The sequence below is a fragment of the Odocoileus virginianus genome, chromosome 14 (assembly GCF_023699985.2).
Source record: "Odocoileus virginianus isolate 20LAN1187 ecotype Illinois chromosome 14, Ovbor_1.2, whole genome shotgun sequence".
Lineage (NCBI taxonomy): Eukaryota > Metazoa > Chordata > Mammalia > Artiodactyla > Cervidae > Odocoileus > Odocoileus virginianus.
The window spans coordinates 44,628,753-44,655,630 of record NC_069687.1 but is presented as its reverse complement, the minus strand read 5'-3'; the positions used below and the strand labels follow the sequence as shown (position 1 = coordinate 44,655,630).

At 39.6% G+C, this 26,878-nt stretch overlaps 1 protein-coding gene across 1 annotated transcript; it reads left to right on the top strand.

Moving 5' to 3' along the window:
* Positions 1-16,889: 16,889 nt before the first annotated feature.
* Positions 16,890-26,133, top strand: ESM1 (endothelial cell specific molecule 1). Its single transcript, XM_020897121.2, has 3 exons — positions 16,890-17,639; positions 20,666-20,818; positions 24,611-26,133. Exons 1-3 carry the CDS (start codon positions 17,201-17,203, stop codon positions 24,709-24,711), a joined length of 693 nt encoding a protein of 230 aa, XP_020752780.1. The 5' UTR covers positions 16,890-17,200; the 3' UTR covers positions 24,712-26,133.
* The last annotated feature ends 745 nt before the right edge of the window (positions 26,134-26,878 follow it).

The following is a 26,878-nucleotide window of genomic DNA, read 5'->3' as shown; positions in this document are numbered from 1 at the left end:
ACATATCCTCTCCTCAGGGGAGAAGCCTGTCTCCCTACAGCAGGTTTACGTGGGTTTCCAATTGCAAGTGAGCCATTTTGAAGGCTCATCATGTAAGATTGTTTGACAGAGTGAACCTCTGTTTTTGTTGCTGCTGCTGTTGCCTTTATGGGGTGTGTGTGCTTGTGTGTGTGTGTGTTTCTGTGTTTTAACCAAGGAAGAGGCTATCAAGGCAAGCATGCAACACAGTTATCCATTTTTTAAGTTTTACTAATTGGTTTACTTTCAGGTCCCTTCAACAGTGCCCTTTAGATAGTCCTTGCTAGGATCAGATACCCCACATTTTCTTGTTTTCAGTATAAGCACTTGTCTGGCTGTGGGGTGCTTAAAAGCCCATCACTCGTGGCCTTATTTGAAGTTCCATTAGTTTAAGTTTATAAAATGAAGGCATTAATGCTAAAAAACTAGCATGAGTCAATGCTCATCAAATTATCCATTTGTTATACTTTTGATTCTTCCTAGACTAGACCACATGAAAGTTGAAATTTTGATTTTTGAGGATACTTACAGTATTGAAAGCCTAAAGTATATGTTGGAGTCCTTTTATTCTTGAAGACATTGTTTGGTGTTTTATTCAGTAAGTACTTCCTAAATATATTTACAAAGGAGAGAGGCTCAGCATGTTGTCTGGAAGTGGTGGTGTGTACACAGGCTCATGAGGCACTGTTAGAAATGTAAGCTCTGTGTGTGTGTGTGTGTGTGTGTGTGTGTGTATACTTTGGAACTGACAGTGGGATGTTAAACTTGGACTTTACAGAATGTATATATCACTCTAAAATACCTGGACAGGTTAGGATGATGTTTATCAGGCAGCTTGCACGAGTTGGGTCTTCAATTTCATCACATAAGGTTCTAGTAGAAGATTAAAGTAGTAGTAGAAGATTAAAGCTTCTAGTAGAAGATTGATGAAACAATTCATTCTGCTAAGTAAACTATTGATGGTGGATCAATACAAATAAAAGCAGATCTGTTTATTTCAGTTCAGTTCAGTCGTTCAGTCGTGTCCGACTCTTTGCGACTCCATGAACCACAGCCAGGCCTCCCTGTCCATCACCAACTCCCGCAGTTTACCCAAATTCAAGTCCATTGAGTTGGTGATGCCATCTAACCATCTCATCCTCTGTCGTCCCCTTCTCCTCCTGCCTTCAATCTTTCCCAACATCAGGGTCTCTTCAAATGAGTCAGCTCTTCACATCTATTTATTTAGACAAATACTATATTTCATTGACTCAGAAATGTTATCAATATATTATGTGCCATTATATCATTGAGAAAGAAAAAAAAATCCTTCCAATTAAACTCTGACATAATGCTTTTGCATAACTAGAATTTTTATTTATACTTATTGAAACTACTTTTTAGGCTTTATTTGGACATAGATTTCTATCATTTAGAAATTTTGAACATTCATAAGAGGGAAAATAAATTCAATAAATTGGTTAAAATATTCCTAAATGATTCCGCATTTATATCTGGTCCTTCCGAATCACTTGTCACAGAGGTGATCAGTAACGCAGCATTTCCTAAAAACTAGCTCCACTATTTGTCTATGAGAATCTCTTCCAGGTAACTAGCACTCCTCCTGCTAGTTCTGATGTGCATATGAGGGCAATGCCAATTACATTAAAATGGCCATATCCCAACTTCAGTCAGGTTAATATGTGATATATGTCTTAGTAAAATATGCCAGAATATGTGTAGTGCATAATATAGTTAAAAATTATAGGTCAAGCCCTCAAAGATATTTTTTTTCCTGTCAGAAATCTCCAGAGTAAATATTATGGACTAATTCTCCTAATGTGAAGGGATGTAATTAGGAGAAATCATTAGTTCAGAAGTTTCTCAAATTTTTTAGTTTGTCAGAAACAAATGGCCTACTTGTTAAAAATGTTTATGCCTAAGCGTACCCCAGACTTATGAAATTAGAAGCCCTGGCTGTGACATTTTGACAAGCTACCTGGACATTCTGATGCAGGTGGTCTGGGGAAGAGTGCTTTGATGCACTAAGTCCTATCTCAGGTATCTTTAGTGTACATTAAGCTCTCAGATTGTAGGCTTGGAAACTTCATGAACTCCTTAGCAGCCAAAAGAAAGCAAGACACTTGAAAAAAAGGTCACCATGTGGTTTGAGAATATCCTAGGAAGAAAGGAGCCGCATATTTCTATACCAGATAAGAGAATCTGAAATTGTTAATTCCTTACAAAATTCCAAATAAGAGGTGTGGAAGTTATGCTTCTTGTTTCTCTCTTTCCAGTACTTACCTTTACATTTTAATAAAACACACAATTATTTATTCAACCCATATATCATGTAACAGCTAGGGCTCTTCATCACTAGATAAATTCTGATGAGTCTGGCCAGGCTAGTCCTATTAATATTTTATTACATTATGGACTGGGTCAGTTTAAAGTCAGAAGAAGGAAGTGCCATGCTGTTAGAGAAGCAAAGTAGCAGAATAATTTCCTATGACTCTTGTATTAATCAGAAATTCTAGTCTTTCCAAAATTCCTTGTGAAAATTCCAAATGTCTTAGCAATAACTTCTAACATGACTTTTTAAACCTACTTTCTCTTATGTCAGATAATCATTCAAATGTGTAAATGACTTCCAATGCCTAAACTATTTCTTTAGTCATTTAGGAAACTAACAATTAAAAAAAACCTCTTTAGGTCTAAAAGAGCAGTTTGTGGGCTGGCGAGTCATCCCACTCCGGATGGGGTGAGGCTGTAGGGAGAAGTGGTGGGGTCCTTTTAAGCCATAAAGTAGGTGTTTAACCATCATTCTGTGAGAATGAGAGAATGAAAAACAGTACCACCTTGAAGAAGGTGAGGAGAATGGAGGAAGGGGTGAGGTCTGAGATAGACAGCCCCATGCTTATTTTCTTTCCTGGTATATATATAATTTGTCTTATAAATAAGTAACAATGTTTCACACCAGTACAGAAAGTTGACAATATGTTTTCACATCTACACTATCTTTGATCTTTTACCACATCACTTTAAGAAATGGACAATAGGGTTTCATCCCATATATTTGCTGAGAAACAAATGACATCATGTTAATCAGGAAAGCTGGTTAGTGTCTTGCACTGGGGCTGATGGTGGAGTTAGACTCAAACTCGGGATCTCCTGGCTCCAAGTTGAGATCTGCTTTTGGCACTCACACTCCACTTCATTCCACCCTGTCCAAGAACTTGGCCTTACTTTGCTTCCACTGGGGAACATGCAAGGGCCATATTTAACTTACTGCTCTCTGAGAAATGGTTCTGGGAAACAACTGTCTATGTTCACATATTTTTTAAGTATAAACTCTAATCGTATGCTAGATCTCACCACAGACACATGCAAAATTGCCATCAGCAGGTGTCAAAGCAGTAAAACTTTCAGATGATACCCAAAACAAAAACCAAAACTAAACCAGAAAAAAAGCCTCAACACTTACATTCCTCCACTTGCTCCTTGGAAATTTCCACCTTCAAAATTTTCATCTTTGCAATCCAATCTATTTTTATTTAAAAATTTTTTTAGCGTGGAGGAGCCAAGATGGCGGAGGAATAGGATGGGGAGACCACTTTCTCCCCTACAAATTCATCGAAAGAACAATTGAACACTGAGCAAACTTCACAGAACAACTTCTGATCGCTAGCTGAGGACATCAAGCACCCAGAAAAGCAGCCCATTGTCTTCAAAAGGAGGTAGGACAACATATAAAAGATAAAAAGAGAGACAAAAGAGCTAGGGACGGAGATCCGTCCTGGGAAGGGAGTCTTAATAGAGGAAGTTTCCAAACACCAGGAAACCCTCGCACTGGCGGGTCTAGGGGAAGTTTTCAAGTCTCGGAGGGCAACCTAAATGGGAGGGAAAATAAATAAAACCCACAGATTATGTGCCTAAAAGCAACTCCCAGGAGAAAAGTACCCCAGACGCCCGCACCCGCCACCAGCAAGTGGGGGCGGAACGGAGAGGAGCGGGCGGAATTGCTTAGGGTAAGGACCGGGCCTGAGTGCCCTGAGGGCAATCGGAGGGAGCTTTTGTGAAACAGCAACTTAAACTGTGGGACAGCAAAAGAGAGAGAGAAAATTAACCGGCCGAACACACGGCTGGCCGCTCACAGAACAAAGGGTCTGAGCAAGTCCAGAGGAGCTAGCCGGCTGTGGACCGGCCCAGCCCCGCCGGAGGCAGGAGGCAGGAGGCCGGGGGGGAGGGGAAAGGGGCAAACTCAGCCCGAAAGACAGCATCCCCTACCACACTGCAAACAGGCCTCCAGTTTCTAATCAAAGACTTCCTGAGATTTTGGATGGTCAACATCCGCTGGGAGGGTCGTGGCTAAACACAGGGTGCACACACACAACTGGCGTGGGCGGAAACTGAGGCTGGGGCCGCAGAGGGGAGAAGGCGCACCGCACCCAGGGAGAGTACGCCCGTCAAGCTCCTGGCTGCCTGAGCTGCTCCGCCCGGGGAAGGCACAAAACACAGGTGCAACCGAGTCCGTGCTTTTGTGGAGTACCCGAAAGCTGGAACCGCACGCAACGCAGGGCACGCTCCATATAGAGCAGCCGGGAGCCTGAGCAGGGTAGATGGGGAAAGCAGCGCTCTTCCCTCCCCGCAGCACGACGGAACTAACACACCTGAACAAGAGACCACCTCGACCCACCTGTGTCAGGGCGAAAATTAGACACTGAAGAGACAGGCAAACAGAAGCCAACTAAACAAAGGGAACAACTTCAGAAGGGACCAGTGCAACAGATTAAAATCCCTGTAGGTAACACCGACTACACTGGAAGGGGCCTATAGATATCGAGAAGTGTAAGCTGGAACGAGGAGCTATCTGAAACTGAACCGAACCCACAGTGACCGCAACAGCTCCAGAGAAATTCCTAGATATATTTTCACCTTTTTTTTAAAATTAAAAAATTTTTTTTCTTTTCTTTTTTTTTCTTTTATTATCTTTTAAAATTCCTTATTACTCCCCCATTACTCCTTAACTTTCATTTTCATGTATTTTTACAATTTTTTTAATTAGGAAAAAAACTTTTTCTTGTTCTTTTTTTCCCCCTTTTTTTCCTCTAATTTTCTTTTAAAGTCCTCTATTACTCTGCTACTACTCCTTAATTTTCATTTTCATTTCACTATAACCTTGCAAATAAAAAAAAGAGAAGCCCTAGTTTTACGCTGAACTTCATATATATTTCTAAAATTTTTTGTGTTTTTGTTTTTAATATTGTACTTTTAAGAGTCTAACCTCTACTCTAGATTCTTACTCTTTGTTTTTCAGTATGTGATATGAATTTTGGACATTTAAGAATCCAATATTCAGTTCCCATTTTTATTCAGGAGTGTGTTGATTACTCTCTCCCACTTTTGACTCTCCGTTTTCTACCTCAGAACACCTCTATTTCCTCCTTTCCCCTCTCTTCCCAATCCAATTCTGTGAATCTTTGTGGGTGTCTGGGCTACGGAGAACACTTTGGGAACAGACAACTGCGTAGATCTGTCTCTCTCATCTTGAGTCCCCCTTTTTCTCCTCCTGCTCATCTCTATCTCCCTCCTCCCTCTCCTCTTTGTCATGTAACTCTGTGAACCTCTCTGGTGTCCCTCATGGTGGAGAATCTTTTCACCATACCTAGAAGTTTTATTATCAGTGCTGTATAGTTGGAGAAGGCTTGAGACTACTGGAAGAATAAAACTGAAATCCAGACGCAGGAGACTTAAGCCCAAAACCTGAGAACACCAGAAAACTCCTGACTACACAGAACATTAAGTAATAAGAGACCACCCAAAAGCCTCCATACCTACACTGAAACCAACCACCACCCAAGAGCCAGTAAGTTTCAGAGCAAGACATACCATGCAAATTGTCCAGCAACACAGGAACATAGCCCTGAGTGTCAACATACAGGCTGCCCAAAGTCACATCTAACACATAGACCCATCTCAAAACTCATTACTGGGCACTCCATTGCACTCCAGAGAGAAGAAATCCAGTTTCACGCACCAGAACACCAACGCAAGCTTCCCTAACCAGGAAACCTTGACAAGCCATTCGTTCAACCCCACCCACTGGGTGAAACCTCCACAATAAAAAGGAACCACAGACCTCCAGAATACAGAAAGCCCACTCCAGACACAGAAATCTAAACAGGATGAAAAGGTAGAGAGGAGGAGATAGGGAATCTACCTGAAAAAGAATTTAGAATAATGATAATAAAAATGATCCAAAATCTTGAAAACCAAATGGAGTTACAAATAAATAGCCTGGAGACAAAGATTGAGAAGATGCAAGAAATGTTTAATAAAGACCTAGAAGAAATAAAAAAGAGTCAATTAAAAATGAATAATGATATAAATGAGATCAAAAACACTCTGGAGGGAACCAAGAGTAGAATAACAGAGACAGAAGATAGGATAAGTGAGGTAGAAGATAAAATGGTGGAAATAAATGAAGCAGGGAGGAAAAAAGAAAAAGAATAAAAAGAAATGAGGACAACCTCAGGGACCTCTGGGACAAAGTGAAACGCCCCAACATTCGAATCATAGGAGTCCCAGAAGAAGAAGACAAAAAGAAAGGCCATGAGAAAATACTCGAGGAGATAATAGCTGAAAACTTCCCTAAAATGGGGAAGGAAATAGCCACCCAAGTTCAAGAAACCCAGAGAGTCCCAAATAGGATAAACCCAAGGCAAAACACCCCAAGACACATATTAATCAAATTAACAAAGATCAAACACAAAGAACAAATATTAAAAGCAGCAAGGGAGAAACAACAAATAACACACAAAGGGATTCCCATAAGGATAACAGCTGATCTATCAATAGAAACCTTCCAGGCCAGAAGGGAATGGCAGGACATACTTAAAGTAATGAAAGAGAATAACCTACAACCTAGATTACTGTACCCAGCAAGGATCTCATTCAGATATGAAGGAGAATTCAAAAGCTTTACAGACAAGCAAAAGCTGAGAGAATTCAGCACCACCAAACCAGCTCTTCAACAAATGCTAAAGGATCTTCTCTAGACAGGAAACACAGAAAGGTTGTATAAACGTGAACCCAAAACAACAAAGCAAATGGCAACGGGACCATACCTATCAGTAATTACCTTAAATGTAAATGGGTTGAATGCCCCAACCAAAAGACAAAGACTGGCTGAATGGATACAAAAACAAGACCCCTATATATGCTGTCTACAAGAGACCCACCTCAAAACAAGGGACACATACAGACTAAAAGTGAAGGGCTGGAAAAAAATATTTCACGCAAACAGAGACCAAAAGAAAGCAGGAGTCGCAATACTCATATCGGATAAAATAAGACTTTCAAATAAAGTCTGTGAAAAGAGACAAAGAAGGACACTACATAATGATCAAAGGATCAATCCAAGAAGAAGATATAACAATTATAAATATATATGCACCCAACATAGGAGCACTGCAATATGTAAGGCAAATGCTAACGAGTATGAAAGAGGAAATTAATAGTAACACAATAATAGTGGGAGACTTTAATACCCCATTCACAATTATGGATAGATCAACTAAACAGAAAATTAACAAGGAAACACAAACTTTAAATGACACAAGGGACCAGCTAGACATAATTGATATCTATAGGACATTTCACCCCAAAACAATCAACTTCACCTTTTTCTCAAGTGCACACGGAACCTTCTCCAGAATAGATCACATCCTGGGCCGTAAATCTAGTCTTGGTAAATTCAAAAAAATTGAAATCATTCCAGTCATCTTTTCTGACCACAGTGCAGTAAGATTAGATCTCAATTACAGGGAAAAAATTATTAAAAATTCAAACATATGGAGGCTAAATAACATGCTTCTAAATAACCAACACATCATAGAAGAAATCAAAAAAGAAATCAAAATATGCATAGAAATGAATGAAAATGAAAACACAACAACCCAAAACCTATGGGACACTGTAAAAGCAGTTATAAGGGGAAGGTTCATAGCATTACAGGCTTACCTCAAGAAACAAGAAAAAAGTCAAATAAATAACCTAACTCTACACCTAAAGCAACTAGAGAAGGAAGAAATGAAGAACCCCAGGGTTAGTAGAAGGAAAGAAATCTTAAAAATTAGGGCAGAAATAAATGAAAAAGAAACTAAAGAGACCATAGCAAAAATCAACAAAGCTAAAAGCTGGTTTTTTGAAAAAAATAAACAAAATTGACAAACCATTAGCAAGACTCATTAAGAAACAAAGAGAGAAGAACCAAATTAACAAATTAGAAATGAAAATGGGGAGATCACAACAGACAACACTGAAATACAAAGGATCATAAGAGACTACTACCAGTAGCTCTATGCCAATAAAACGGACAACTTGGAAGAAATGGACAAATTCTTAGAGAAGTATAACTTTCCAAAACTGAACCAGAAAGAAATAGAAGATCTTAACAGACCCATCACAAGCAAGGAAATTGAAACTGTAGTCAGAAATCTTCCAGCAAACAAAAGCCCAGGACCAGATGGCTTCACAGCTGAATTCTACCAAAAATTTAGAGAGGAGCTAACACCTATCTTACTCAAACTCTTCCAGAAAATCGCAGAAGGTAAACTTCCAAACTCATTCTATGAGGCCACCATCACCCTAATTCCAAAACCAGACAAAGATGCCACAAAAAAAAGAAAACTACAGGCCAATATCACTGATGAACATAGATGCAAAAATCCTTAACAAAATTCTAGCAAACAATCCAACAACATATTAAAAAAAATCATACACCATGACCAAGTGGGCTTTATCCCAGGAATGCAAGGATTCTTTAATATCTTCAAATCAATCAATGTAATACACCACATTAACAAATTGAAAGATAAAAACCATATGATTATCTCAATAGATGCAGAGAAAGCCTTTGACAAAATTCAATACCCATTTATGATTAAAACTCTCCAGAAAGCAGGAATAGAAGGAACATACCTCAACATAATAAAAGCTATATGTGACAAACCCACAGTAAGCATTACCCTCAATGGTGAAAAATTGAAAGCATTTCCCCTAAAATCAGGAACAAGACAAGGGTGCCCACTCTCACCACTACTATTTAACATAGTTTTGGAAGTGTTGGCCACAGCAATCAGGACAGAAAAAGAAGTAAAAGGAATCCAGATAGGAAAAGAAGAAGTGAAACTCTCGCTGTTTGCAGATGACATGATCCTCTATATAGAAAACCCTAAGGACTCTACCAGAAAATTACTAGAGCTAATCAACGAATATAGTAAAGTTGCAGGATATAAAATTAACACACAGAAATCCCTTGCATTCCTATACACTAACAATGAGAAAACAGAAAGAGAAATTAAGGAAACGATACCATTCACCATTGCAACAAAAAGAATAAAATACTTAGGAGTATAAGTACCTAAAGAAACAAAAGACCTATACACAGAAAACTATAAAACACTGATGAAAGAAATCAAAGAAGACACAAACAGATGGAGAAACATACCGTGTTCATGGATTGGAAGAATCAATATTGTCAAAATGGCAATACTACCCAAAGCAATCTATAGATTCAGTGCAATCCCTATCAAGCTACCAATGGTATTTTTCACAGAACTAGAACAAATAATTTCACAATTTGTATAGAAATACAAAAAACCTTGCATAGCCAAAGTAATCCTGAGAAAGAAGAATGGAACTGGAGGAATCAACCTGCCTGACTTCAGACTATACTACAAAGCCACAGTCATCAAGACAGTATGGTACTGGCACAAGGACAGAAATATAGATCAATGGAACAGAATAGAAAGCCCAGAGATAAATCCACGAACCTATGGACACCTTATCTTCGACAAAGGAGGCAAGGATATACAATGGAAAAAAGACAAACTCTTTAACAAGTGGTGCTGGGAAAACTGGTCAACCACTTGTAAAAGAATGAAACTAGAACCTTTTCTAACACCATACACAAAAATAAACTCAAAATGGATTAAAGATCTAAATGTAAGACCAGAAACTAGAAAACTCCTAGAGGAGAACATAGGCAAAACACTCTCTGACATAAATCACAGCAGGATCCTCTATGACCCACCTCCCAGAATACTGGAAATAAAAGCAAAAATAAACAAATGGGACCTAATGAAACTTAAAAGATCTTGCACAACAAAGGAAACTATAAGTAAGGTGAAAAGACAGCCCTCAGATTGGGAGAAAGTAATAGCAAACGAAGCAACAGACAAAGGATTAATCTCAAAAATATACAAGCAACTCCTGCAGCTCAATTCCAGAAAAATGAATGACCCAATCAAAAAATGGGCCAAAGAACTAAACAGACATTTCTCCAAAGAAGACATACAGATGGCTAACAAACACATGAAAAGATGCTCAACATCACTCATTATCAGAGAAATGCAAATCAAAACCACAATGAGGTACCATTACACCCCAGTCAGGATGGCTGCTATCCAAAAGTCTACAAGCAGTAAATGCTGGAGAGGGTGTGGAGAGAAGGGAACCCTCTTACACTGTTGGTGGGAATGCAAACTAGTACAGCCGCTATGGAGAACAGTGTGGAGATTTCTTAAAAAACTGGAAATAGAACTGCCATATGGCCCAGCAATCCCACTTCTGGGCATACACACCGAGGAAACCAGATCTGAAAGAGACACATGCGCACCAGTGTTCATCGCAGCACTGTTTATAATAGCCAGGACATGGAAGCAACCTAGATGCCCATCAGTAGGCGAATGGATAAGGAAGCTGTGGTACATATACACCATGGAATATTACTCAGCCATTAAAAAGAATTCATTTGAATCAGTTCTAGTGAGATGGATGAAACTGGAGCCCATTATACAGAGTGAAGTAAGCCAGAAAGATAAAGAACATTACGGCATACTAATACATATATATGGAATTTAGAAAGATGGTAATGATAACCCTATAAGCAAAACAGAAAAAGAGACACAGATGTACAGAACAGATTTTGGACTCTGTGGGAGAAGGTGAGGGTGGGATGTTTTGAGAGAACAGCATTGAAACATGTATATTATCTAGGGTGAAACAGATCACCAGCCCTGGTTGGATGCATGAGACAAGTGCTCGGGCCTGGTGCACTGGGAAGACCCAGAGGTATCGGGTAGAGAGGGAGGGGGAGGGGGGATCGGGATGGGGAACACATGTAAATCCATGGCTGATTCATGTCAATGTATGAAAAAAACCACTACAATATTGTAAAGTAGTTACATGACAAAGAGGAGAGGGAGGAGGGAGATAGAGATGAGCAGGAGGAGAAAAAGGGGGACTCAAGATGAGAGAGACAGATCTACGCAGTTGTCTGTTCCCAAAGTGTTCTCCGTAGCCCAGACACCCACAAAGATTCACAGAATTGGATTGGGAAGAGAGGGGAAAGGAGGAAATAGAGGTGTTCTGAGGTAGAAAACGGAGAGTCAAAAGTGGGAGAGAGTAATCAACACACTCCTGAATAAAAATGGGAACTGAATATTGGATTCTTAAATGTCCAAAATTCATATCACATACTGAAAAACAAAGAGTAAGAATCTAGAGTAGAGGTTAGACTCTTAAAAATACAATATTAAAAACAAAAACAAAAACAAAAAATTTTAGAAATATATATGAAGTTCGGCTTAAAAATAGGGCTTCTCTCTCTTTTTTTTTTTTTTGCAAGGTTATAGTGAAATGAAAATGAGAATTAAGGAGGAGTAGCAGAGTAATAGAGGACTTTAAAAGAAAGAAAAAAAGGAAAAAAAAGAACAAGAAAAAGTTTTTTTCCTAATTAAAAAAATTGTAAAAATACATGAAAATGAAAGTTAAGGAGTAATGGGGGAGTAATAAGGAATTTTAAAAGAAAATAAAAGAGAAAAAATAGAAAAGAAAAGATAAAATTTTTTAATTAAAAAAAAAAGGTAAAAATATATCTAGGAATTTCTCTGGAGCTGTTGCGGTCACTGTGGGTTCGGTTCAGTTTCAGATAGCTCCTCGTTCCAGCTTACACTTCTCGATATCTATAGGCCCCTTCCAGTGTAGTCGGTGTTACCTACAGGGATTTTAATCTGTTGCACTGGTCCCTTCTGAAGTTGTTCCCTTTGTTTAGTCGGCTTCTGTTTGCCTGTCTCTTCAGTGTCTTAATTTTCACCCTGACACAGGTGGGTCGAGGTGGTCTCTTGTTCAGGTTTGCTAGTTCCGTCGTGCTGCAGGGAGGGAAGGGCGCTGCTTTCCCCATCTACCTTGCTCAGGCTCCCGGCTGCTCTATATGGAGCGTGCCCTGCGTTGCGTGCGGTTCCAGCTTTCGGGTACTCCACAAAAGCACGGACTCGGTTGCACCTGCGTTGTGTGCCTTCCCCGGGCGGAGCAGCTCAGGCAGCCAGGAGCTTGACGGGCGTACTCTCCCCGGGTGCGGTGCGCCTTCTCCCCTCTGCGGCCCCAGCCTCAGTTTCCACTCGCGCTGGTTGGGTGCATGCACCCTGTATTTAGCCACGACCCTCCCGGCGGATGTTGACCATCCAAAATCTCAGGAAGTCTTTGATTAGAAACTGGAGGCCTATTTGCAGTGTGGTAGGGGATGCTGTCTTTCGGGCTGAGTTTGCCCCTTTCCCCTCCCCCCCGCCTCCTGCCTCCGGCGGGGCTGGGCCGGTCCACAGCCGGCTAGCTCCTCTGGACTTGCTCAGACCCTTTGTTCTGCGAACGGCCGGCAGTGTGTTCAGCCGGTTAATTTTCTCTCTCTCTTTTGCTATCCCACAGTTTAAGTTGCTGTTTCACAAAAGCTCCCTCCGATTGCCCTCAGGGCACTCAGGCCCGGTCCTTACCCTAAGCAATTCCACCCGCTCCTCTCCGTTCCGCCCCCACTTGCTGGTGGCGGGTGCGGGCATCTGGGGTACTTTTCTTCTGGGAGTTGCTTTTAGGCACATAATCTGTGGGTTTTATTTATTTTCCCTCCCAGTTAGGTTGCCCTCCGAGATTCGAAAACTTCCCCTAGACCCGCCAGTGCGAGGGTTTCCTGGTGTTTGGAAACTTCCTTTATTAAGACTCCCTTCCCGAGACGGGTCTCCGTCCCTAGCTCTTTTGTCTCTCTTTTTATCTTTTATATGTTGTCCTACCTCCTTTTGAAGACAATGGGCTGCTTTTCTGGGTGCTTGATGTCCTCAGCTAGCGATCAGAAGTTGTTTTGTGAAGTTTGCTCAGTGTTCAATTGTTCTTTCGATGAATTTGTAGGGGAGAAAGTGGTCTCCCCATCCAATTCCTCCGCCATCTTGGCTCCTCCTCCAGTTATGTGGTTTTTATTGTGTCTCTGGCCCCTAGTGCAGAAGGCCACATGCTGTCCTTTGGATCCTGAGGTGGTCTGTTTGACCCATCATGGTTTGAACTTGCATTTTCAGAGCTGTGAAAGCTTATGTGATTCCTCCTAACCTCATTGACAACTGACTTACACAATAAGGTTACAGATTTGCTGGTTGCACCTCAAAGCAAGCCTGCCAGGTGGACCTCCTAGCCTCAACATCACCAGCTTTGCTTTCATCTTATTTCCGCCCCCCTGCAGATTAAAGATGGCTTCTTGTTAACTCATGCTCTGATTTCCTAAATCTTCATGGTCATAGCTTGGTTTCCTCATAAGATTGGTTGATCTGAGTTCAGGGCTGGGAGAGATAAAAATATAGCTAAACACAAATCCCTTAGGGACTGTGCTGGGACCAACAATTTTTATGGGGTCTTGGAAGAAGTTGAAGGAGCCCCCAGAATGAGCTGTTAGGTAGCACTTGTTGAGTTGGTTTCACCATCTGTGAGCTCTGTTGAGCATATTTTTTTTACTCTTCTATGAATTGTGTTACGGTTTGCTATTATTTGTGAATTTGGTATCCTCAATTGATATATTCTCTCTGTGTTGTTATCATTTACTAAAGGTTTTACCAGTTTTGAGAAATGCAGAAGGTGTTTGGCTGTGAGCTCCTCTTCTTCCCCTCAACTCTTGGGATTTGGACATTCAAAGGCCTTTATTGTTTCTTCTTTAAATTCCTATAAAAATCAGAAGATTCTTACTTTTTTTTTTTTTTTTCACCAGGGAAGTCCCCAAGTAGCTTTTTTTTTTTTTTTTAATTTTTATTAGTTGGAGGCTAATTACTTTACATCATTACAGTAGTTTTTGTCATACATTGAAATGAATTAGCTATGGATTTACATGTATTCCCCATCCCGGTCCCCCCTCCCACCTCCCTCTCCACCCGATCCCTCTGGGTCTTCCCAGTGCACCAGGCCCGAGCACTTGTCTCATGCACCCAACCTGGGCTGGTGATCTGTTTCACCCTAGATAATATACATGTTTCTAAGAGAACATAGGCAAAACACTCTCTGACATAAATCACAGCAGGATCCTCTATGACCCACATCCCAGAATCTTACTTTTTTTTTTAAACTCAGTGCCAATTCTGTGATGGCTGTAGTTTTAAATTGAAGAGTAGCCATCATTTATTGAATGCATATTACTTGACTGACACTTTCCATCACTTATCAATCTTTACACTGACCCTATTCAGAAAGTATTATTAGCCCATTTTGTGCCATGCAGAAATGGAGGCTTAGAGACATTAAACTAAATATACTTAGGGAGTAAGTGGCAGAGTAGAGATTTGGATCCGGCTCTGACAGAATCCAACATTTATAGCTAGACCAAACTAGTGTGCAGACTGGGTCCAGTCCAAAGAAATGAAGGCACAGATGATGTTTTCTAATTTGAATGAAATACTGGCTAACATTTAAAAATTAGGGGATTACATTCAAAAGTCTGGATTCTATCTTCTCTTTAAAGAAGTCAGAAGATTGGGCACAGTGTGCTCATATTCCTACATGGCAGCTGTCAGGAACCCTAGGGAGTGGCTGCTCCCCTTAGAGGAGGCATGTGCTTGCAGGTGGACGAATCCTCTCCCTCGTATTACAGGACACCTGGTGCAGCTTACCACCTCACCCACTAGGGTCACCTGTTTGGAATCTACATGTCTTTGACTTTACAATCTTTGTTCTAGTCTCTGGAGATGGTCTGCCTTAGGGTTGGAGTCCTGCTTTTATGATTTGCTAACTGTGTCACCTTGGACAAGTTACTTAACTCCGTGAATCCTCAGCTTTCACATCTCTAAGATGGTGATAAGAATAGCACTTAGCTCTTGAGGTTTCTCTGAAAGTTACATGTGGTAACTTCCATAAAGAGCTTAGCATGATGTCTGATACATCATAAGCTTTCTATCAATAGAATAGTTAGGTGTTATTAATAACCACTATCCTGATTAACCACTCCTCTCAGAAAATAGAGTTCAGCAAAGTTTGAACAAGAACCCTTTCTCAGAGTCAGCCTAAACTGTGAACAAGGCCATCAGACCATTGGCCATGGAAACATGATCATGTTGTAACTGGCAATGTGAGTTTGACATTAGACTGACATGGTTCAAGTTCAACCTCTGACATTACAGGGATCTTGGACAAATTATTTAGTGTCTTTCTGCCTCAGATTCGTCACTCATAAAATGGGCATGAGAATGGTACCTAATTCATAAGGTTGTGGTGAGGATCAAGTGAATTAATACATGTAAAATGCTTCAGAACAGTGTTTGGCACATACCGTGCACCCAATGGATGTTACCCACTATTGAAAACAATTAGTCAGTGTGCCATTTGCCAAATCTGTGTTTCCTTCTGCAAGATTAAGGTAGAATATTTGAAACTGGATTATCATGAAAAATTTGGGAAATTTGGAAGCTGAGTCACTTGCCTTCATTTCCCATGTTCTCAGTTCCCTGCACTTTCTGTCCTCTACATCCTCTTAAAGCTGCAGTTTTGCAGCTGATCATCAAGTCGCATCCAATGAACTCAGCCTTATCTTTTACAAGGAGCAAAAGCTTAAACTATCAGCTAGCTTCATACTGTCAATTCTCAAAAGGGAGGCAGAGGCTGAGAGGAGCCCCGTGGCTTGCCTATCACTACATTGTGACAAATCAAGAGCTGTCGACCTTACTCGTATATTTACTAGATGACAGTGGGATTTTGTCTATTTTGATAGGTGGATGCAGCTTAGAATCCAACACATAGCTGGTGCAAGAACTCTCCTCTTTCCTCTTTCACTTTGTTTTTCCTGTCCCACAAACCTTGCTTAATGAGACCTTGATCCAGTTAATGTACTAAGAGGACTACTTTGTCTTCCCTGGAGGGATCTAAGCACTGTGACCCTCCATAGCATGTAGACCTTGTTCCCTGATGGGTTCTGTTTTCCCTTCTCTGTGACTTGCCTCCCTGGACCACATTCCAGTGTGCCTGCTGGCTCATTTGTTTCCTTGGGCTGGCTGCCTTGTTTGGTGGGTTTTAGCGAGGATTCTGATCAATGCCAGGAGGTGAGGGGAAGGGCTTCCAGTGGGCTCAATCATTGGACAAGCAGACTTGGTGATGGATGAGCCTTTTCCCCAGTGAGTCTTGACTCTGGAGAAGTCCAGCTGGTTAAGTTTTTCCAGAATTGAGTAAACCAGAAACAGTGCCAGCAGCATCTTACCTCTTGTGGTTTTTGTATTGATCTTAAAGGAAATTCTCTGTGGCAGTTCCACATCTCACTAGAAAATACCAGCTGCATCCATGATAAGCTTAGATATATGTCATATGAGCTGTTTTAGAAAAAACATTTGAAGAGGAGTGGGAGGAAGGAAGAGAGGGTCTTTTTTAAAAAATCCCTTTCAAAATATTTTCTTTCTCCTCAGTATTGAAAAGGCACACTATAACCCTTTCTTCTTCCAAATGATCTCATAGCTATTTATTGAAGGGAAATACCAAATGTTTATTTATTTATTTTAAAAGGAGCTTCTTCGGTTCTGATGACTCACGTCGATATAGTTTTCCTCCCGACTGCAGAGGTCTGAGACAAAGCAACACCTCAACTGATGTGCCGGTGTCAGAACAATTCCTGTCCTGGAGGAGGTTGTGCAACTTTCTTTATTCCCCCTTAGACGTCCTTGAGCCCTTGAGACGGATGTGAGCGAGTTTTTCAGTCCTCATGCAAAACAACCATCTAAACATAACAGATGACATCAGCTCAGGCTTTTCAATTCCTGGATGGCAGCAGCGTGTTAATCCAGCCTTCATCCTGGATTTCATAAACTAAAACAAGAGAGCCTGGCAGGAGGACAGCGCTGCTGCTGGGTTGAGGAAATTGATGACGGGGAAGCATGCGGGCAACCCAGTGTATAAAACTCATAAACGTGTAGGCAGACGCTCAGCTACCACTTTGGACGGTGGCTTCCCGCCAGCAGAGACGCCGCCGCGGGAAGCGGAGCCCGAGCCGCGGGAAAACATGAAGCGCCTCCTGCTGCTGGCCACGCTGCTGGTCCCCGCGCACCTGGCGGCCGTCTGGAGCCTCAAGTACGCGGTGGATTGCCCCGAGCGCTGTGACAGCAGCCAGTGCAGAAGCAGCCCGCGCTGTAAGAGGACAGTGCTAGACGACTGTGGCTGCTGCTGGGTGTGCGCCGCGGGGCTGGGAGAAACCTGCTACCGCACAGTCTCGGGCATGGATGGCGTCAAGTGTGGCCCCGGGCTGAGGTGTCAGTTTTACGATGAGGAGGATGATTTTGGTGACGAGTTTGGTATCTGCAAAGGTAAAGAGCGACCCCTTGCTTCTTGTCCCTTGCTTAGGGCACCCTGCAGGCTTTTAGCCAGCGTGGGAAGAGAGGAGCCTTTCCTTCTCATGCAAAGAGGGGAAATGCAGGTGGGTTTAGGGACTAGGTTCCCCCCACAGGTGCTGTCACAGGGAGAGAGAGAAAGATAACTTTACAGATTGCGGCTGAACCCTGCATGCAAGAAAGCTCAGAAAGAAATACAGCGTTTCACTCATGATGTTTAAGAGTTTTTTTTTTTTTTTAAGTTGCAATGGAAAATTGTGTTGCTTCCTTTTCTGGAAGACTTTAGAAATTTGACAGATAATCTGTTATGGCTGGAGTAGGTGGTCTCTCTTATATAGGCAGTGATTACAGAGGTCTGCCCTGGATAACCTCTTGGAGTGGTGGCTAGCCCTGGGATTTAGTAATTCTTTGATCTTAAGAGAGTCCACAGGGTTGAGGGCACCTTTCACGATCAAGTATTTCTGATGCACACTAATGCACTTTGTGAAATAAGATGACTTAAGTCATCTAGCAAAAGGAGTCACGTTTTTGGAAGAGGATACCCTGAAGTATCAGACAAACCTAGAAAAATAACAGAGTAAAACAAGCAAAAATAGCGCCTAAAGAAAAAAATTGAAACTCTGTAAAGAAAAAGACTTAAAGAAAGACGTTATTAGGTTGAAATTATAGCTAAACAGTGTAGTTCAACATTTGTAGAATTTATTTCAAACTTGGTAAGTGTAGCTTAAAATGTTTAGAAATGAAAAAATGAAGATTTAAAAATACTCTGTGTATGGATACCTCATGATCTCAAGGATTATTATTAAGGTTCAGTTACATATGTGATAGCTCCATTCATCAGTTTTGTAGTACAAAGAAGATTTTAAAATTAAAGGGACTAAGTTTCTAAATAATTCTTAATGTGTTTAATACAATTGTAAGCTTTTATGAATAATAATCATCCAGTATTGAGCTAATCTCATGAATTCTTTTAGAAAAATGTAAGTCGATTAACTTTTAAGCCACAAAACATACTAAAGATTAGGAAATAGATGGTTGAACTTTAAGGAGAATTTTAGTTTTTTGTTTAGTTTATTTTTGTTTATAACCAATGAAAAGTAGAATACTGAGGAAACATTTTCTTTGGTGGACATTCACAGACATTTCTTTCAGCTGAGTGGGATCTGTGATTTCTGTAAATTATAGGGCTTATCAGCCAAGAAAAGAGTGCTTCACATAAGGAAATTAGGGAGGAAGTGGTTAACACAATCATACTTACTATATAACAAGTATATGCCATGTATTGCTTTTTCTCTTGGCATACAAACTGACTCAGTATATGTGATTGTAAATGTCCAATTACATATGGGTAAAGAAACAGGCTGTAAGGCATCTGGAGTCTTTCACACTCCAATATTCACTGAATGATCAAGGTAGCTGTTAATAAGATATATTTTAAAAAGCTGTTTAGGATAGCTCTTAGACATCCTTCAGATTGCAAATGGGTCTGGTTACGAACATTTTTCTTTCTGCTGGAAATAGTGAAGCTGTGTGAACCTCAACAGCTACATAGAGAGGTTGTATTTTGCTATAGGCGAAATTTTGTCCTTCAGCTTTTTTTTTACAGAACACCTCTGTGAAATCTGTATACTATAGCTGCATATCTGGATGTTTTCTAAATATTCAGATATTTTGCACTGCTTTGCCCAGATAGCAATATTTATTGAACACCTACTATCTGCCCAGCACTATTCAGTATATTGGGGGATACAGTAGGAGCATAACTGAGAATTTGGCTAAAGTTTTAGTTTTCGATATCACTGGAGACACAGTCATATCCTAATCCTGTGTGTTTTTCTACCAGAGGCTTTTTCAGTATCTCTTCTAAAGACTTCTTTTTTCCTAGCGAGAGACTAGTGTTTAAAACCAGTGTTTAAACTAGTGTTTAAAATCCTTCTCTAATCTGAAGGATGTGGAGTACAGCAGTCATAAATCTCTTTAGAAATGCATTTCATTAATAACTATCTTGATTATTCTGTGGACAATACTAGATTGCCAAAGACTTAGATGCCTCACAATTTGTTTCTTCACCCATGTGTGACTGAACATTTACAAGGACATTCTTATGCCAGGAGAATAAATATTCTGCATCTATTCTGCTTGGCTGTTCAGGGCTGGCTATTCTATTGAGATGCTGTTCACATCATAAAAAAACATGCATTTTTAATAATGAATTTGTTCTCTTTTTCTCAATATAGTATGTTTTAGTCTAAGTATGGGAACATCGAAGCTCTAAAAGCTTCCAGATTTGGGTAGGTATATAAATATATTCTCAGCTTTCTTCTCATTTAGCATATTGTATTTTAGCTCTGCAGAGGACTTTATTAGTGAATCTTCTTAACATCTGGAGGAGTTGAGTATGTTTGTCCTGTTGTTTTGATAGATAAGGAAGTTGATAAGAGTTGGAGCAGATTGAGGATTGGTCACTTGATGAAGAGCTGAGATGACAGCCCTCTTAGCCCCTGGTTAGTTTAAGCCCTTTCCTAGACATTTAGAACAGTAAATTGCCTGTGACTACAGGGAATTCAAAGACAGCATCATATCTTTTAAACTCTGTGAGGGGCTTATACACATGTCTTTTCAAGTGCCCACTTCACTGAGCTGGCACAGAGGTAGCCCAGTGAGATCCTGCCTTTTGGTTTCTAAGCAGACAGTAGACAGAATTAAAACCAGTTCAGAGATACTGGTTATGTGTATCTGTCTTCATCTAAACTTCACAGCAAGGCACTACAACTAAGGCACCCATTATCTGGTCTTAGTGTGTGGTTTCACATTTGTGACTTTAAGCGTGGGATTCACATTTCATATTTTCAAAGCTTGGGGTTTTTTAATAATTGGGCTTTATCTTATAGTCGAGATTCATGAGGTTTGTTCAATTACTGAGGCTGTGCACACAGGGACTGTGAAGTTAGAAGCTTCTGTACATCAAGAGCGACCTCTCTCAACCTTCCCTTTGTCCTCAGACTGCCCCTTTGGCACCTTCGGGATGGAATGCAAACAGACTTGCAGCTGTCAGTCTGGCATATGTGACAAGGTGACCGGCAAATGTCTGAAGTTTCCCTTCTTCCAGTATTCAACAGCCAAGGCTACCACCCAGAGATTTGTATCACGCACAGGTAAGAACTGATTCCCGGTAAACATTGAAACCATAGTCTCATTTTCAGTTTGAGTAAGAAAAATTATGAATGGGTAGAACAAGATGTTGGTTTAAATGATTTTGTTTCTTTTATTCTACTTATGGGAAAGGTAGGTGGTTGTTGAAATTTGTTGCAATGTTACAAAGAGACTTCATTAATAATTTTTAGATTATACAATTTTTCACAAAGTTTACCCAGTGTACACGGGGGATAAATATGATTGATTACCCAAAAAGGTAATAAAAATAACCAAGATATACAAAGCTCTTAAAATTCTTTGGTGATCTGTTTTATATATGTACTAGACAAAGCTACTTCCCTCCCAACTTAAAGTGAAGGAGTATTCTGAGGAATTTATTGGATAAGGCTTAAGAGCCAACATAGAAAATACAAAACATTTCTTTTTAAAAACCAAGTGGAAGTATTTAAGTGGAATAATTCCAAGCATGTCTTTTTGTGGATTTTGGAGAGAATAAGAGATAGGATCTATGATTAAAATTTGGGAATCATCTCTAAACCTTTGAATGAAAATGTAATAATACTCACATGCTGATTGTTAATGCTTATGTATTTCTTACACAAGTTGTTAGAATGTAAGAAATACAGCTTGTAAGATGATGTTAAGCGTATAGTTGGTTATCTTGTTGAATAAATGGTTAAATTGGAAGTAGCTCATCTAAAACAACAGGTAGCCACAGCAACTGCCAGTATCCACAAACTATATACTTTCCCCCTTAGATATAGTTGACAATCCAGACTTACTTCAGTTCTTGTTTCTTGGTTCTTCACACTTCAATTAATTAAAATTTGAAATATTTGACAAATGTGTTTATTCCTCAGCTTTACCTCCTTCTTACACATGGGTTCAGTTAAGAACCTCAAATAAATGGGAAATATTGCATTTTTAAGTGAATTATTAAGTGTGGCTTTGGCCTTAAACATTGAAGTGAAATCTTTTAAAAAATAAAACCTTATTGCAAGAATATCTTTGTGAATACTTGATCTGGAAATTAAGATCAGTATTAACATTTTAAATACTTATGACTTATCCCTATAGTCTTTGACAAACAATATAGAATAAAATTGAATTTTAAGTCCTGAACAATTTTTTATTGAGGTGAAATTCACCTAACATAAAATTAACCATTTTTAAGTGAAAGATTCAGGGCAGTACATTCACAGTGTTAGGAAGTCACAGCTGCTATCTAGTTCTTGGACAATTTTCTCAGCTCAAAATAAAACCAGTGCCCATCAAGTAGTGACCCCCACTATTCAGCCCCTAGCAACCTCCAATCTACTTTCTGAAATTTTTTGAATGGTTCAGCTGTCAGGTTCCCCAGGTGGCTTCCCAGGTGAAGGACCTACCTGCCAATACAGGAGACTTAAGAGACAGGGGTTCAGTCCCTGCATAGGGAAGATTCCCCTGGAGGAGGAAATGGCAGCCCACTCCAGTAGTCTTGCTGGCAAATCTCATGGACAGAGGAGCCTGGTGGGCTATGGTCCATAGGGTTGCAAAGAGTCAGACATGACTGAAGCGACATAGCACGCACACACAGGTTTGAAACTTATTGTTTCAGCACTGCTAGTTGCCTCAAATACTTGAAACTTCTTTTGTCTTATTTTGCTTTCTTAAAACTACAGGTTACAAAGAACACTGAAGGAACAACTTTATTAATGGAATCCCTCTTCTCTCTTAACATTGCTCCTTTTTCTCACCAAGAGAGAATTGAATCTGGTGAATCTTTGTCAATCTTTGGGGTCTATGTCTGGGTGGCATGCTCTGGAACTCCTCTGGAATGTCCTCGGTGATGGAACTCTTTTCTTTGCTTTCTGCTGCACACACAGGAGCACATCTTCTGCTTCTCTGGACCAGTGTGCTGTCTCTTTCCTTCGGGCCTATCACTTTCTCTCATTTGCTGGCAGATTCTGCAAAATTCCTAACCAATGTATAGTTGCCTTGGAAAAAGATACTCTGGACCCTTGAACAACATGGATTTGAACTGTTTGGGTCCACTTATACACACATTTTACCCCCAATAGATATAGTACCTATATTTTCACTTTACAGATCTTTAAATTAACTAAGTGTGGGGGAAGGGATTTGTTTTCAATTAGAGATCACAGTCCATGGAGTCAAAAGAACTAGGGTTGGAGTCCTGATTTTATCCAAACTCTTTCAGCTTTCTGCCCTTGGGTGAGTCATTTACTAGTTACTTTGTTTAGGGGGCAGACATAGTGGTAGGCAGATTTTCCACTGCTCAGGGGTTAGCACCTCTAATACCAGCATTGTTCAAGGGTCAACTGTATTTTGCTGGATGGAAATTACATTAAGGGTTACATAAAAAATATTTCTGTACTCAATTAGATATCAAGATTCTTATTAGAAATTTATGGAAAATGCATTTTCTGACCTAAGGTGTTTCCTTTGATAAAGGAGCAACCAAAGATGACTATTAGGGTCCTCCTCTTAAATCTTCCTGGTGGCTCAGCTGGGAAAGAATCCCCCCTGCAATGTGGGAGACCTGGGTTCAATCCCTGGGCTGGGAAGATCCCCTGGAGAAGGGAGCAGCTACCCACTCCAGTATTCTGGCCAGGAAAATTCCATGGACTGTACAGTCCATGGGGTCTCAAAGAGTTGGACACGACTGAATGACTTTCATTTTCGTAAACCTTAGATTGAGGATGGAGTGCGGAATATCCTAAAAAGCTCATGGTAAGGATGCGCAGGAGCCCTTCTGTTCAGTTGTGCATCTCCACGTGGGACTTAATGGGCTCTAAGTGTTACTGTTTTCAGGATGGGGCTTGGTTGGGGCCTCAGTCCTTGCCATGAGTTTCACATCATCTCTGCCCAAGTCTGTTTGGGCCCAGTCTTTGTAAATGGAGCCAAGGTTCCTCAGCACAGGGACTTCGGAGGAGCCTTTTATACCTTGATTGAATGCAGTAGTGTTTTCTAACTTTCTACCTGTTGGTCCTAGCAACCTTGGCAAGTGGGCTTCCTGGTTTCTCGTCTTCATTTGTTGTCATTGCTGTTTTTGTTGTTTAGTAATTAGTTCTCTGACTTTCCAAGACTGGATATTCACAAGCATTTTTTTTTTTTTTTTTTTTTGCGGGGGATAATGGTTGAGTTTCATTAATTTACATGCATTTATCTACTGGACCATCTTAACCTCCTAATAGCATTCAATTCCAGAATGTACACTGCAGAAGCAAACATACTTCACTAGTCTTAAAAGCAGAAAATTTCATTAAAAAATTCTAAATATTAGAAACTTGTTAGGTAGAGCAAGGACTATTTGTATAAACATTTATAAAAGGCCCTTTGGTGTGCTTTCTGCATTCTAGAGCCACATCAGTAAGCTAATTCCTCTTCCATATCAGATAGTAAAGAATCTTACTTAGAGATCTATACTTACACCATTCATTCATTCGGTAAGTATTAAGTGCCTACCATGTTCCAAGCACTGTTGCAACAGTGAACAAAACAAAGTCCCTGCCATCATAGAGCTGATATTCTAGCAGTACAGTGAGATAAAACCAGGGGAAAATAAAGACAAATAAATGTAGAGAATAATGTCAGTTGACGATGGGTGAACGAAGATGTTTAATTCAAGGAAATGCTAATTGGTAGAGGGCCGGTGAACATGGAATAGACTTTTCAAGTCTATTATAGATTTCATTGTAAATGTGTTACAATACAAAAATAAGACAAAATTGTACTTAATTTTGGAGTTATAGATGTTTGGACATTATTTATATTCCTTCTAATTTCAGAGCATGACGTGACATCTGGAGATGGCAATACTGTGAGAGAAGAACTTGTGAAGGAAAAGGACACCCGATCTCCTGTAACGAAGTGGTTAAATCCACGCTGATCCTGGGTGGGGTTTCTGAGAGAAGACCCTGTTTTAACAATCATTCAACACACAGCCAACATTTTAGGAATTCTCTGTATTATAGCATATGGACATATGATATTTGGAGACCAAGTGCGATTTAGGGTGGGTCCAGGAAAAAAAAGTAGGCTACTAACAATCCATAAAATGCATATGACTGAACTCTTTTAGATATTTGTTAAATATTTGAATGCATATAGATTTGTTAAATATGTGTTTTTAGTTGTAGTGAAGAACTAAAGATGCGATTTGGATAACGTTAACTTGGAGGGAAATCAGCCAAAGAGAAGGCTAGCCAAAGCTGAAGACCACAGCCAGTATATGACTCTTTGACCTGATGTACATTAATGTCCAGATATGGGCTGGAAAGAATTAAGAGCAAGCGAAGGTGGGGGTGGCGGCTGGGAGAGAGTGATATTTAGGTCTTCCTTTGGTAGCTTCAGTAGAATTTACTTGTGCTTTTTTTTTTTCCCCCACTTTGGAAAAAGTCAAAACAAAACAATCCTTGAAGGAAGTGGGACATTTGAAGCTTGTGGGAGTTTGAACAGCAGCCTTGAACTGAGGCAGGTTTCAAAGGATGGCTAATGTAGTTCCCAGTTTATCGCATCTGAAGGATGGTTCTGGGGTACAGGGCAAACACATATTTGCAGAAATGGTTTTAAAGAATGCCACCTCCGATTGAGAGTAAGGAAGTATTTTGCCCATTTAGGAGAAGTGTGAAGGTAAATATTTATATATTTTTGTAAACACTTGTTAGTACAAGTCATCCTCATACCCATATTTATCACTCTCTTGAGAAAATAAGCATAATGTCATTGTTTAAAATGGTTAGAATAAAAGTATAATTCTCTAAGCTTTTCAAACATCCAAGGCATGGTAAATTTATTGTCAATAATTATAGTAATATTAACATTAAGTATAAGAGAAACCTAGAAAAATTTAGTCACCATGGATTAAATGTCAAAACACATGAGGGAATTTATTTAAAAGTTAAGTGCAATGATTTAGGTGAGCTTTAAATTTAAAGTAGAAAATGCTTTTTATTAAGTTTGGAAAAGAGTCAATTTTAGCAGGAAATGTCAACTTTAAAATATAGTTCATTTTAATGTATTTTTTCTTTAAACTTGGTTGATAAGTGGAATTATGAGTACCCTTGGAAGGATCTTAGCACAAACAGGACTGTTGTACTAGATTTTGTTAGGAAATATTTGCAGAAGTATTTTATTTGGAGTGAAGAATTATTTAAGATTATTTCACTATTTGCCTGTACTTTATTCTTGAAGTTTGCCTACAGAGTTGTGAATGTGTGTGTGGGAGGGTCTTTTAATGTAAGCTGAATAAGCTGTTTGGATTTCTTTTAAAAAGACAAGTTTATGATTGATCAATAAAAAAAAAAAACAAGACAGTCACTCCTGAGTCCATTCATGACTTCACTGATCATTAAAATATTTAAATGATTCATTCAGTGAATAATAACTCATTAATGCACATTAAAGGACAGGCTTCTCATGTAAATTTTCTCCTACAGATAAGCATCTTCTGTCAAAAATTTTGCTTTGCCTTTTTACAGCTTCCTAAAAAAGTTGGTCCTTGTATATTAACACGTTTCACAGAGGCAAAACAAAAAACAAACAAGAAAAGACTTCTATTGGTGTTTGACAGTGGTTACAAACATTTCAGTTAGGCAAACATGTCAGTGCCTATAAGAGTAGACTAACATACAGCTTTGAAGCTTGAGAATATAAAAATGAAGAATAGTATTCAACCCAACATTGTATAATTCAGCTACACTTCAATAAAATTGAAAAAGAATAGTATAAGTTCACTCAGTCTTATATGAAAATTACAGAAAATTTTTAAGTGAATTGATACAGTGCTGAAAAAATTATGTTTGCATTAGGAAAAATATTGAGTTTGCATAAATTAATTCTTTTTTTTAAAGAGGGGAGAAACTGGATGTGAATGAGATAATGCTACATTAATATAAGGTATAAATGTTATTATTAAGCAAAGCAGAAAGCATAAAAAATCTTTACTTTCACCAGTGTGCAGTGACGTTTCAGAATACGCTTTCAAGGGGTAGGGTTACTTAAAGATCTGACATCTTGAACTGAAGGCCAGGACACAGTTCAGTTGCCCCTTTGGG